Raw genomic sequence first — 15,347 nt, forward strand, 5'->3', positions numbered from 1 at the left:
CTCCCCTCCTCTCTCTAAGCTCTGGGATGAATTAAACCATATATTAAAAATTTAAGTGAAGTAGAAATGATTCTGATTCATGATAAGGGATTCCATATGTATGCATTGGCTGTGTGAAAGGCTGCAACCTCATTAAAAAAATGGGAGGGGAGTTATTGTCTTTTCCCTACTTCCACGCAACAGGATGAAGGAGGGGCTACACCAATACATACGCAACATCTCGTCCTGTGATAGCTCCCTGCCTACTCAGGGACTTCTAGCATTGCCTACTACCAGGTTAGCCCCTTACTAGTACAGCCTGTCACCCCTATCATGGTAGCCCTGCATTACATATGTGAAGAAGTGGGGTGTTATAGGGAACCATTTTAGACTGGTGAGATTACACGTGAATACAGTTTAAGCCTCGGGAACCCTTGGAAGTATGGAATTCCATGTCAATGTTGTTCACCTAAAACTTAGGCCAAAATGATCTGCCTTTAATCTGGGATAGAAATTGAGACCAAACTGACAATTCTGCTCTATGTGCAGCCGTACAACCGGATTAAATGAAAAGGAATTCCAGCCGTAGCCATAGCCAGATGTCAACAAAAATTCTGCCCATATTGATTTTTGTTGTAAATGCCAGTTTACCTAAGAAAGACAATAAGCTTGGCAGCATGTGCTTGTGCTGTTGGCATTTAGAGGACATATACCATCAGATTTACTGACAATAGAATGCCCTAACTCACTTGTTCGTTATGGTCTTTAGGGGATGGCAACATTTTTGATAAGTCTTGAAATCTCTTCAGATACCCTCTACAGGGGTGAAATAGATTTTTTTTTTACTTTAACCTCTATTCATTGATGGGGAACTGTACTGGGTTATTTCCAGTAGTTCTAAAGACATGAACAAAGTATCCATAATTAGCCAATCCATTTAATCCATTCAAGATATTTTTTGTAGGGACCATGTACACATACAATATTATAGGCTGAACCCATGACAATCTGCAGATACATTTTCATGTCATGTTTTTGGACCCATCTACTGTCACATATGTAAAACTGAAACTTATGATAAAGGCCAAGATACTAGTGTAAAAATGGCAGAAATCTAAACCACTTGCTATAATTACCATATATGCAGGTCCGCAGTCCATCTGTTACACTGTGAGTCTCGAGCACAATAATATTTCCCAGATTCTTCAGGTTTTGCTCCAGTGAGTTTGAAGTAAACTTCTCCTTTACTTGTGTCTCTTGTGAGAGTTACACGTCCCTGGACCGATAGGCCATAATTTATATGATTATTAAAACATATTCTACCTAACCACTCCAGGCCTTTCCCTTCAGGCTGTCGGACCCAGTGTACACAGTGCATGTTGGTGCTGTCAGTGAGGGAGGCTCCGGTCACTTTACAGGTCATGTCTAGGGTTTGTGTTGGTTTCACAATACAGGGACCAGACTCCAGCATAGAGATTTGAGATGTGACACCTGTATTAAAAAAATGTAAAAAGCAATAACATAAAGGGAAAAGTTCTAAGATATTTTCTTAGATATAATTGTGTATAATAAAATTATTCTTTAACACAACCCACATTGAAGTGACAGTACAATACTGAGTAACCAAAGGAGAGTCTTCATGTCAGCTCTGGATTTCTCTACAGAGCTTCAGAATGGGTGTGCAGTGATGACACTCAGTGGAAATTTCCTAAACAGTGATCTCTATTTAACCTCAGTGTTACCTGCATACATTTACATATATTTTACATATATTATGCGCAATAAGAGAAACTAAAAACCAGCTGCAGTAGCCTTTATGTCTGTGTCTCTGTCTCCTTTCCTCAACACTAGCTCCCTCTGCCTAGGGGAAAAATTTGCATTTCTGCTGTCTGATGTCAACTCTAGAAAGATGCTCCCCCCCCCCAATTTTTAATCACATATGATTTTACAGTTTTCACTATGCAATCAAAGTGACAAATGTCCTTTATTCTTCAAGTCAGTACAGTAATTATTAGAAAATTAATGCAGATTTTTTAAATAAAAAAAAAAGAATTTTCAGACCCCCTAGGGTACTTTAACCCTAGGTTGTCTGATTGATCCTATGATGCCCATGATGGTGTAGTGTGGAGCGGATGCAACACAGGGACATTGCAAGTAACTAGGCATTCAAATTCAATATCAAAATAACTTCAGTATTCCTCAAAGGACACATATTTTCAGTTTTTATATAAAAAATATTTTGGATTATTTTTACTTTCCTTGGCAAAATTTATTTTAGTCTCTGTCTTTGCTGGCTTTATTTGTTTTTCACAAAATTTATTTTCTTTCTCTATGAGGCCTCATGCATGCGATCCTATGAAGTTCCATAAGCCTTCTATTGAGCCTGTCGATGGTGCATTTATTTTCAATTACTATCAGTAGTGTAAGTGTTGCTCATTTGCTGATATCAGCCGGACCACAAATAACAGCACACAGTCCTTTCGTTTGCAGTCCACAGGCAAACATAGCTGTGTGTATGAGGCCTAATCCTGTAAAGATGAACTGATACTTTTATGTTTTAGTCATTTAAATGGTTTATCTTCATTTATTTCCTTATCTTATAGAGAACCTGTCATGCAAATTAATCTGCCCAAAAGAAATACTTCATTAAAAACTATGGTGAAAAAACATTGCCCTTATCCCTAAATGGTTCCTTTCCATGGCTGCGATGTTAAAAAAATCAGTTTTTAACTTCTCTCGGACCGCCCGCTGACTTTAGACGTCAGGGGGCGCAGGTCCGGAGTCTTCATCAATGTCTTAAGACGTCTCTGCAGTTTTCTGCTGCTCCTGCACTAATTGCGGGAGCAGAACCCGGTCACCCGACACCCGGAGACCATAGGGAGAAGCGGTTCGTTACCACTTCTCCGCTCCTCTGTGCATCGTGCTGAATGAGGGCGATGTATAGAGGAGCTGAGCTGGCGCGGCCGCTGGCTCCATAGACTTGGTGGTCATGTGACCTCCGGGTCTAAGGCCGGCGGTAATCATGGCGTTTTGAACCAGTTTTTGGGACGTTTTTCTTAAAAATGGCACAAAAACAGGTTCAAAACGCCACGTGTGCCACCGGCCTAAAGGGGTTAATCAGAGCTGCTGGGTCTAGTTAGACCCAGTTCAGCTCTGATACGAATTTACAGTGACAGGTGGGCGTTCCACTGTAAATTAGGCTCTTATAGATGCCTCAGATACAGGGGAAAACTTGTAAAAGTAAAAAAAAGTGAAAATGTAGAAAAAAAAGCCCCCCAGGGGTCTTTTATGACCTCATGGGGGACATATAAAGTAAAAGCACACACACACAAAATATTAACCTGTTCACACTCCGCATCCGATATATTGGACTCTGAGCGCAGTGACATTATATCGGACGCAAGCGCTACTTGCACTTTGGACATCACCCTGTCGCGAGACAGGGTGGCACCTCGGTGGGAGGTGTCGGCATCCGACACCCCTCCGATGACATCACGTCTATCTATCGTCGCCATTGACCAATCAATACAGAGTGGCCAATGACAGCGATCTATGATGATTTTTGGGCAGATCTTACTAGCCCAATGCTCTCCAACATCGCTATTTTGTGATTGGTGGAGTTGGAGAGAGTTTTGCTAGTGATCTGTTCCTTTACTGTACCCCAAAACACACAATTAGGGTGGAGGATGAGTAGGAGTAGCATGGAGGAGGAGTTGTAGTAGCGTGGGGGAGCAGGCGTAGCGTGGAGGAGCAGGCGTAGTGGGGAGGAGCAGGCGTGGTGTGCAGGAGCAGGCGGAGTTGGAGTAGCATGGAGGAGTAGGCATTTTGTGGAGGAGAAGGCATTTTGTGGAGGAGCAGGCGTGGGGTAGAGGAGCAGGCATTGTGTGGAGGAGTAGGCGTTGTTCTGTGTAGGTTGTGTACTATCCCCCCCTCATGTCCCAGAAGACATATACTGACTTGGAAGTATATAATTATATGGCCTCCGATATGGAGTCTGCTAGCGGGGACGAGTGTGGGGATGTTTTATTTGTCCATCTTGTCCTCACAAAGCGACTCCGCTGCCTCTGTACAAGGTACCAGTACAGAAGCCCCGAAGGCGGACCGTATTTTGGATTACAATAGGTACATAGGAGGGGTGGATTTGTTGGACCAGGTACTTCAGCCATACAATGCCAAGCAGAAGTTGAGGGTTTGGTACAAGAAGCTGTCCATGCACATCATGCAGATGGTGCCGGACAGAGGGGAACTTTACTGTAATTTTAAGAGGTGGTAGTCAAGCAGTCTATTTTTAGAGACCAGGAAGGGTGGAGTGCTAGTACACCTGGAAGCGAGGCCACAACACAGATTGTACCAGTGCAGCACTTACCAGGAGAAGTTCCCCAAACTGCCAGTAAGGGAGGACACAGAAGAGGTGCAGGGTGTGCTCCAAAAGGGGCATAAAAAACAAACAATATACCATTGTGACCTTTTCCCCCGAGAAACCAGGGTTATACATGAAGGTGTGTTTCAGAATTTACCACACGTCCCTGGATATATAATTGTTCCCTGATGCACACAGCTCACACAGCTTATACATCATGCCGCATGCCCCACCTTCCCTGCATCATTATTTTTGGAGTGTTTGTCTCCCGCGGCAGGAACTGGGCACAAGATGACAAAATGGATAATTTGTACTATGCAATATCCATTATGCATCATCCTTGGGGTCCACCTGTGAGGTTAAAATGCTCACTACAACCCTAGATTTTAATTTGTGGAAGGGTGTAGTTTTGAAATAGGTTCCGTTCTCAGGAGTTTCTATTGTACTGATCTGTAAGAGCATCTACAAATGTTTTATGGTACCATAAAAGGGTTGCCCTTTCCTAAAATGGGGTCACTACTCGGGGGTTTATATTGTACTGGTACCTCAGGTGCATCCCAACACCAGTCTAGTGTAAAGGGTGCTCCAAAAGCTAGATTTTGCTTGTCCCTTCTCAGGCCTGACGTTTCCCCAGCCTGTAGACTATTGCCACACATGGGGTGTTACCATACTCGTAATAACCCACAGAATGATTTTTGGGGTGTTTATCCACAGTGGCATGGGTTGGGCTGATTTAATTTGTCACTACAATGACACATTTGAGAAAACAATGCAATTTTTACACTAAACCATTCATTTTGTATTACATTTGGCCCAGCATCTCAGGGGTTAAAATGTTCATACAACCCTAGATAAATTCTTTGAGGGGTGCCGTTTCCTAAAATGGAGTCACTACTCGGGGGTTTCTATTGTACTGGTACCTCAGGGTACCAGTACCACGGCTCATTCCCTTCTTAGCCCTGCTGTGTACCCAGCCTGTCAATTATTGGCACATGTGTGGTATTGCCGTACTCAGGACAACCCATAGAATGATTTTTGGGGTGTCTGTCTAAAGTACCATGGGTTGGGTACAATGTATGAGGCACTAATATGACATTTTTGAGATAAAAAAAATTAAAATACAGTAAAATTTTTACTCTGCACCATTTACTTTGCATTAGATTTTGACCGGCATGTTGGGGGTTAAAATGCTCACCACAAGCCCAGAATTCTTTGAGGGGTCTAGTTTCCAGAATGGTATAATTTTTTGGGTCTTTCTATTGCACTGGTACCTCACAGGCCCTGTGAACATGACATGGCACTCCAAATTCAGACATGTGAAAACGCAGATCCAAAAGCAAAATTTTGCTCCTTCCCTTCTCAGCCCTGCTGTGTGCCCAGACAGTCAATTATTGGCACATGTGTGGTATTGCTGTACTTGGGACAACCCGCAGAATGATTTTTGTGGTGCTTGTCTAAAGTACCATGGGTTGGGCACAACATATGAGGCACTAAAATGACATTTTTGAGATAAAAACACAATTTTTACTCTGCACCATTTACTTTGCATTATATTTTGATGAGCATGTAGGGGGTTAAAAAGCTCACCATAACCCCAGATAAATTCTTTAAGGGGTCTAGTTTCCTAAATGGTGACGTTTGTGGAGGGTTTCTATTGTACTGTTACTTCAGGGGCTCTTCAAGTACACTGTGGCACCACAAAACATTTGTAGCCAAATAGGCCAGCAAAAACCCAATAGCATGAACACTGTTCTGGACATCGCTGTTTGACGAAACAGCAGTTGACATCCACATGTCTGGTATTACTGTACACGGAAGAAGCAGAGCAAAAATTTTGGGATATATATTTACCTCAAATTCCTTCTGAATGTGTCCATTTTAGGGCTAAATGAGAATAATCTTATTAAAAAATTGAAATTTCTAAATTTTCACTCCATTTTTGTTCACTTCCAGAGAAAGAATTAAAGAGTTAACAGACATCTCAAATGCTGATTTGAATAGGTTGAGATGTTAGGTTCATAAAATGGTGTTACTTGTGGGGTATATAATACATAAGCCTTTATAGGGCACTTCCAAACTGAATTGGTCACCAAAAATTTAGCATTTTTCAAATTCCTTGAAAATCTGAGAAGTTGCTACTAAAACTTGAAACCTTCTCAAATCCGTAAAATTAAATGGAAACATAAAACAAATTATGGAAATAAAAAGAAAAGGTTTCCAATGGCAAAAGGTTTCTACAAAAAAAAAATTGTGGTATGACTTTTTGTCTAAAAGGTAGAACAATTGAAACTTTGAAAATTGTATTTTTTTCAAATTTTTCCTAAATTTTTTAATTTTTACCCCCCCAAAAAAGAACTGATCACCGAAATGACACTAATAACATAAACTACAATGTCTCATGAGAAAACAATCACAAAATCACAGGGATAAGTTAAAGTTTTGAAAAGTTATTACCACAGGAAGAGACACATTTTTAAAAAAGGGACTGAGCCTTAACTTACAAACAGGCTGCGTCAATAAGGAGTTAAACTTGTATGCCACTCACCATGGGTGAATCCAGTGACACTACTTGAGTCTTATAAAGCCCTGCATTTCCATGAGTTACTTGAATTGTCTTGCCTTCTTTTTCCTGATTGACAGGATATGATATTCTGCTGTATCGAGAGCTCTGTTACATCATTGGGCTCTTAAAGTCTCTTGACCAGGACGACATTGGCAAAAGTCTTGTTACATCTGCAACATCTAGACCCTGTATGTATCTGATCACATGAAATCACAGCATGCCTCCGTAGAGGATGGGGAGAAGTAGAAATCCATGGAGTATGGGGAGGAGTAGTCCACGGAGGCATGCGGTGATTTTATGTGATCAGATATATGCATGGTGAGATAAGAGATGGAAGGGGCCAGTCGAGCAGGACAAGCCTTTTCTTTTAAAGGAAATATAATATACAGATTTATGTAAGGGATGTAAAAGAGTCCTAGTCAATAGGACTCTATACAAACTTGTCATCAGCTCTATATGTTAAAATATAGTGACGGGTTTACTAAATTTTACGAAACCATTTTCGATATATTAGTTTACGCACATGTCTTCAGTCCAGCTGTTGTACGGTGTGTGTCGAGCACAATAATATTTCCCAGATTCTTCAGGTTTCACTCCAGTGAGTTGAGATAAACTTCTCCTCTACTTGTGTCTCTTGTAAGTGTTACACACGTCCCTGTAAAAACTGACTATAAGCTACACTATTTTCATAACATATTTTTCCTAGGCCTTTTCCTTCAGGTTGTCTGACCCACACCACACAGTGCATGTTGGAGCTGTCAGTGAGGGAGGCCCCGGCTACTTTACAGGTCACGTCCAGAGTCTAGGTTGGCTTCACAGTCCTAGGGCCAGACTCTTTCATAGAGATTTGTGCAGTGACATCTGCAAAAAGGAAAAAAAAGTTAGTCTCTAAATTTTTGAAGTTTATTCTCTTACAGAGACTTAAATGTGACCCACTTTGTAAAGACAATACAGCACTAAGTAACCACAGCAGTGTCTTCATGTTTGTCCTGAGACCTCTAAGGGATGTCTTCTCAGTATCTCTGTATACTGATTCTGCTCTGTAGATTTTTGGGTCTACCCTCTATTTAAATCCAATATCAATGGAATATATTTACACATTCAAAAACCAAACTTTATATGACAAATGGTCTCTGAGAAATTACTGATAGACATTCCTGTGAACATCTGACAATCAACTCCAGCTTTTTTAGGGACCAAAAATAATAAAATAAATTGTAAGAATAGATTATTTTTGGCTAGGATAGAAAATTGTACTGTATTAGAAGAAAGTGACAATTAAAATGCCTCTTTTAGGGCAGTGACTTCTTTGAAGCCAATTCCTAGTTACCATGAGCAAATGATGTAAATTAGCCAATAATATCTTACAGCGTCATTAGTTGGTTAAATCAGTTTACTCCCGCAACACTAGGTGTACAGCCCAGAGATGATGCTGCCGCTGTGGCTGAACTAGTGTTTCACAAGCCAGAGTATACCCCCAGTCCAGACTACACCGAAAGTTAGTGGTCTAGCATAGATTATACCCATGGTATATTTTGGCCTGGGCCAATTTATACATCAGAGCATAATCTTTTTATATCTCTGAGGCCTGTGACAACCTGGGTGTCCACAGGGATGGATGTGAATGGCACCTGTGCAATAGGTTCACCACTATTGCCTTAGGTCACATTATACCCCATATCAGTAGCATTCCCAAAGCGCTGTTTGCCATCGTTGAGCCCTGTTGCCTGAGCCCATCTGCAAACTCCATATTCAAGGTAGAAACTTCTCTAACCTGTGAGCATTTTCACTTTCTGTTTTGTATTGGGCAGGTTTGTTGTTGGAGTACCACTATTTTATCAGCAGGTGACAATAGTGTCTCACCATGCAGTGCTACAGGATCCATCTGCTCTACAGTAGAGATTAGTTTTTGCGTAAATTCAATTTGTGGAAGCTATGGCATATTTTCCTGGTATTTGTATATAATTACCTCTACCACTTTAGAACACATATTTTTCATCAAAAGATCATATCTTGTTTTCTTCATTTTATTTTTTTCAATTTTTTTCATTTTCCATCTCCCCTCCTCTCTCTAAGCTCTGGGATGAATGAAAGCATATATTAAAATGATTCTGATTCATGATAAGGGATTTCATTTCTATGCATTAAGCACCTGGCTGTGTGGAAGTCTGCAACCTCATTAAAAAAAAACGTGAGAGGGGTGATTATCTTTTCCCTACTTCCACGCAACAGGATGAAGGAGGGGCTACATCAATACCTATGCAACATCTCGTCCTGTGATAGCTCCCTGCCTACCCTGACTTCTAGCATTGCCTACTACCAGGTTAGCCCCTTACTAGTACAGCCTGTCACAACCTATCATGGTAGCCCTGCATTACACATGTGAGGAAGGGGGGTGTAATAGGGAACCATTTTAGACTGGTGAGACTGGCCAAAATGATCTGCCTTTAAATTGGGATAGAAATTGAAACCAAACTGACAATTCTGCCCTATGTGCAGCCGTACAACCGGATTAAATGAAAAGGAATGCTAGCCGCAGCCATAGCCAGATGTCAACAAAAATTCTGCCCTTATTGATTTTTGTTGTAAATGCTAGTTTACCTAAGAAAGACAATAAGCTTGGCAGCATGTGCTTGTGCTGTTGGCATTTAAAGGACATATACCATCAGATTTACTGATAATAGAATGCCCTAACTTACTTGTTTGTTATTACTTTAACCTCTATTCATTGATAGAGAGCTGTACTGGGTTATCTCCAGTAGTTCTAAAGACATGAACAAAGTATCCATAATTAGCCAATCCATTTAATCCATTCAAGATATTTTTTGTAGGGACCATGTACACATACAATATTATAGGCTGAACCCATGACCATCTACAGATACATTTTCATGTCATGTTTTTGGACCCATCTACTGTCACATATGTAAAACTGAAACTTATGATAAAGGCCAAGATACTAGTGTAAAAATGGCAGAAATCTAAACCACTCCCTATAATTACCATATATGCAGGTCCGCAGTCCACAATAATATTTCCCAGATTCTTCAGGTTTCACTCCAGTGAGTTTGAAGTAAACTTCTCCTTTACTTGTGTCTCTTGTGAGAGTTACACGTCCTTGTACCGATTGCCCATAATTTATTTCATTATTATAACATATTCTACCTAACCACTCCAGGCCTTTCCCTTCAGGTTTTCGGACCCAGTGTACACAGTGCATATTAGTTCTATCAGTGAGGGAGGCTCCGGTCACTTTACAGGTCATGTCCAGAGTTTGTGTTGGTTTCACAATCCTGAGACCAGATTCCAGCATAGAGATTTGCGATGTGACACCTGCAAAAAAAAAATGTAAAAAGCAAAAACATAAACTGAAAAGTTCTGAGATAATTTCTCATTGTGCATAATTATATAATGCCTTAAAATACGACCCACATTGCATTGACAGTACAACACTGAGTAACCAAAGGAGAACCTTCATGACAGGATTGGAATCTATAGATTCTTAGAATGGGTGCACAGTGATGCCGCTCAGTGGAATTTTCCTGGACACTGATCTCTAGTTAAGCTCAGTGTTATGCACATAAATTTACATATATTTTGCTATGTCCAATAAAATAACACTGAAAAAGTATGAAATGTAAAAATAAGTCAGTAGTGGTATGGTATCAAACCTTAGCTTCAATATTTATGTAAACTAAGGTGATAACTAGAGATGAGCGAACACTAAAATGCTCGGGTACTCGTTATTCGAGACGAACTTTTCCCGATGCTCGAGTGCTCGTCTCGAATAACGAACCCCATTGAAGTCAATGGGAGACTCGAGCATTTTTCAAGCGGACCAAGGCTCTGCACAGGGAAGCTTGGCCAAACACCTGGGAACCTCAGAAAAGGATGGAAACACCACGGAAATGGACAGGAAACAGCAGGGGCAGCATGCATGGATGCCTCTGAGGCTGCTTAATCGCACCATTATGCCAAAATTACGGGTAACAGCATGGCCATGACAGAGTGACAGAATGAAGCTAGATAGCATCTAAAACATCCAATAATTGACCCTGACACTATAGGGGACGGCATGCAGAGGCAGCGGCAGCAGGCTAGAGAGTGGCATGGCGACATACCCTAAATGGACTCAGGCTTCAAACCAATGGGTGGCAGAGAGGAACCAAAGGAGGTGAGCAAGAAGCGCTCAAATAATATCGGTACATGATAAAAGTTTGCCAGTATATTTTGTGGATTACACAGCAGGGTGGCGACAAAGTTAACATGGAAGCCATGAAAACAACCCAAAATTCTGCCTGACACAGCTCGTTTGATAAGGGGACCATGTATGGAGGCAGTGAACTAGTAGTAGATTAAAGGTGCTGCAGTTAAAACTATGTTAGTTGGATCTTGGCATGGAGCTGGCGCTCCGCTGCCAGGCGAGCTTTCGCCAATCCAAGCCCCTGTCTATAGGCTACTCCCCAAACAGCACTTCTAAGAACCTTTTGTATAAGATCAAGTGTAGTAGCGTTCTTATAAGTTTAGGATATGGCGGGTGAGGGGAATGTAAACAGCTGCGCAAGAAGCGCTGAAATAATATCCCTAAATGGTAAAAGTTTGCCAGTATATTTTGTGGATAACACAGCAGGGTGGCGACAAAGTTAACAACTTTGATGTGGAATCCATGAAAACAACCCAAATTTCTGCCTGACACACCTCGTTTGATAAAGGGACGATGTATGGAGGCAGCTATATGGACGACTTTTGGAGGTAGCAATGGAGACAACGTGTGGAGGCTGCTATGGAGACAATTTAATTTGGATAGTGCCTGTATGTGGCAGTCCCAAACATTTTTCAAACCAGAGGAGCAGGTAGGTGGCCCTCCAGTAAAATGGAATAGATTGAGTGCCTGTATGTGGCAGTCCCAAACATTTTTCAAACCAGAGGAGCAGGTAGGTGGCCCTGCAGTAAAATGGAATAGATTGAGTGCCTGTATGTGGCAGTCCCAAAAATGTTTCAAACCAGAGGAGCAGGTAGGTGGCCCTCCAGTAAAATGGAATAGATTGAGTGCCTGTATGTGGCAGTCCCAAAAATTTTTCAAACCAGAGGAGCAGGTAGGTGGCCCTCCAGTAAAATGGAATAGATTGAGTGCCTGTATGTGGCAGTCCCAAAAATGTTTCAAACCAGAGGAGCAGGTAGGTGGCCCTGCAGTAAAATGGAATAGATTGAGTGCCTGTATGTGGCAGTCCCAAACATTTTTCAAACCAGAGGAGCAGGTAGGTGGCCCTCCAGTAAAATGGAATAGATTGAGTGCCTGTATGTGGCAGTCCCAAAAATTTTTTAAAACAGAGGACCGGGTAGGTGGCCCTCCAGAAAAATGGAATAGATTGAGTGCCTGTATGTGGCACTCACAAAAATTGTTTCAAACAGAGGACCGGGTAGGTGGCCCTCCAGAAAAATTAAATGCATGAAGTACTATAGCAAGAGCCAGTGGGCCCTGTCAAAAAATAGCCATTTTCCTCTGCTTTACTGTACAAAGAGGAGGAGAAGGAGGAAAATGAGGAGGAGGAGGAGGAGTGGATCAATTATTCAGGTTGAGCTTCCTTCACCTGGTGGAGATTGGAAATTCTGAGAAATCCAGCCTTTATTCATTTTAATAAGCGTCAGCCTGTCAGCGCTGTCAGTCGACAGGCGTGTACGCTTATCGGTGATGATGCCACCAGCTGCACTGAAAACCCGCTCGGACAAGACGCTAGCGGCAGGGCAGGCAAGAACCTCCAAGGCGTACAGCGCCAGTTCGTGCCACATGTCCAGCTTTGAAACCCAGTAGTTGTAGGGAGCTGTGTGATCATTTAGGACGATGGTATGGTCAGCTACGTACTCCCTCACCATCTTTCTGTAAAGATCAGCTCTACTCTGCCGAGACTGGGGACAGGTGACAGTGTCTTGCTGGGGTGACATAAAGCTGGCAAAAGCCTTGTAAAGCGTACCCTTGCCAGTGCTGGACAAGCTGCCTGCTCGCCTACTCTCCCTCGCTACTTGTCCCGCAGAACTACGCACTCTGCCGCTAGCGCTGTCAGAAGGGAAATACTGTTTCAGCTTGTGCACCAGGGCCTGCTGGTATTCATGCATTCTCACACTCCTTTCCTCTGCAGGGATGAGAGTGGGAAGATTTTGCTTGTACCGTGGGTCCAGGAGAGTGAACACCCAGTAATCGGTGCTGGAATAAATTCTTTGAACGCGAGGGTCACGGGATAGGCAGCCTAGCATGAAATCTGCCATATGCGCCAGAGTACCAACGCGTAAGAATTCACTCCCCTCACTGGCCTGACTGTCCATTTCCTCCTCCTCCAACTCCTCCAACTCCTCTTCTTCTGCCCATACACGCTGAACAGTGAAGGACTCAACAATGGTCCCCTCTTGTGTCTCGCCAACATTCTCCTCCTCTTCCTCCTCATCCTCCTCCACCTCCACCTCCTCATCCTCCTCCACCTCCACCTCCTCCGATATGCGCTGAGAAACAGACCTGAGGGTGCTTTGGCTATCAACAAGGGAATATTCTTCCCCTGTCTCTTGTGACAAGCGCAAAGCTTCCGACTTCATGCTGACCAGAGAGTTTTTCAAAAGGCCAAGCAGCGGGATGGTGAGGCTGATGATGGCGGCATCGCCACTGACCATCTGTGTTGACTCCTCAAAGTTACTCAGCACCTGACAGATATCAGACATCCACGTCCACTCCTCATTGTAGACTTGAGGAAGCTGACTGACCTGACTACCAGTTCTGGTGGAAGTTGACATCTGGCAGTCTACAATCGCTCTGCGCTGCTGGTAAACTCTGGATAACATGGTCAGTGTTGAATTCCACCTCGTGGGCACGTCGCACAACAGTCGGTGAGCGGGCAGTTGGAGGCGGCGCTGCGCTGCCCTGAGAGTGGCAGCATCTGGGCTGGACTTCCTGAAATGCGCACAGATGCGGCGCACCTTCGTGAGCAAATCAGACAGATTGGGGTATGTCTTGAGGAAACGCTGAACTATCAGATTTAACACATGGGCCAGGCATGGCACATGTGTCAGTCTGCCGAGTTGCAGAGCCGCCACCAGGTTACGGCCGTTGTCACACACAACCATTCCCGGCTTGAGGTTCAGCGGTGCCAGCCACAGATCAGTCTGCGCCGTGATGCCCTGTAATAGCTCTTGGGCGGTGTGCCTTTTGTCGCCTAGGCTCAGCAGTTTGAGCACCGCCTGCTGTCGCTTAGCGATGGCACTGCTGCTGTGCCTAGAGCTACCGACTGATGGCGCCGTGCCCACGGATGGTAGTTCGGAGGAGGAGGTGGAGGAGGGGTGGGAGGAGGAGGAGGCATAGTAGGCCTGAAACACCTGGACCGAGGTAGGCCCCGCAATCCTCGGCGTCGGCAGTATATGAGCAGCCCCAGGGTCAGACTCGGTCCCAGCCTCCACCAAGTTAACCCAATGTGCCGTCAGCGATATATAGTGGCCCTGCCCGGCAGCACTCGTCCACGTGTCCGTGGTCAGGTGGACCTTGTCAGAAACGGCGTTGGTCAGGGCACGGATGATGTTGTCTGACACGTGCTGGTGCAGGGCTGGGACGGCACATCGAGAAAAGTAGTGGCGGCTGGGGACCGAATACCGAGGGGCGGCCGCCGCCATGAGGTTGCGAAAGGCCTCGGTCTCTACTAGCCTATAGGGCAGCATCTCCAGGCTAAGCAATCTGGAGATGTGCACATTAAGGGCTTGGGCGTGCGGGTGGGTTGCACTATATTTGCGTTTCCGCTCCAGCGTCTGGGGTATGGAGAGCTGAACACTGGTGGATGCTGTGGAGGATCGTGGAGGCGACGATGGGGTTTTTGTGGCAGGGTCCTGGGCAGGGGGCTGACTAGCAGCTGACACAGGGGAAGGAGCAGTGGTGTGCACGGCCGGAGGTGAACGGGCTTGTTGCCACTGAGTGGGGTGCTTAGCATTCATATGCCTGCGCATACTGGTGGTAGTTAAGCTAGTAGTGGTGGAACCCCTGCTGAGCCTGGTTTGGCAAATGTTGCACACCACAGTCCGTCGGTCATCCGGTGTTTCCTTAAAGAACCTCCAGACTTCTGAATATCTAGCCCTCGCCGCAAGAGCCCTCGCCACGGGAGCTTCACTAGTTGACACATTTGGCGCTGATGCACCAGCTCTGGCCCTGCCTCTCCGTCTGGCCCCACCACTGCCTCTTCCAACCTGTTCTGGTCGAGGACTCTCCTCCGTCTCAGAAGCACTGTGTTCACCCGGCCTCTCAACCCAGCTTGGGTCTGTCACCTCATCATCCTCCGATCCCTCAGTCTGCTCCCCCCTCGGACTTCCTGCCCTGACAACAACTTCCCCACTGTCTGACAACCGTGTCTCCTCATCGTCGGACACCTCTTTACACACTTCCACTACGTCAAGAAGGTCATCATCACCCACAGACTG

The 15,347-nt window shown here is 44.2% G+C and overlaps 1 gene segment (V, D, J or C); it reads right to left on the reverse strand.

Annotated features, from left to right (window-relative positions):
• Positions 1–7,384: 7,384 nt before the first annotated feature.
• Positions 7,385–10,411, reverse strand: LOC140112303 (Ig heavy chain V region PJ14-like). The segment is given in 3 exon segments: positions 7,385–7,763; positions 9,906–10,235; positions 10,335–10,411. Coding segments are annotated over 3 exon segments (435 nt in total).
• Between the last annotated feature and the right edge of the window lie 4,936 nt (positions 10,412–15,347).

The sequence above is a fragment of the Engystomops pustulosus genome, unplaced genomic scaffold, assembly GCF_040894005.1.
Source record: "Engystomops pustulosus unplaced genomic scaffold, aEngPut4.maternal MAT_SCAFFOLD_685, whole genome shotgun sequence".
In the NCBI taxonomy this organism is placed as follows: domain Eukaryota; kingdom Metazoa; phylum Chordata; class Amphibia; order Anura; family Leptodactylidae; genus Engystomops; species Engystomops pustulosus.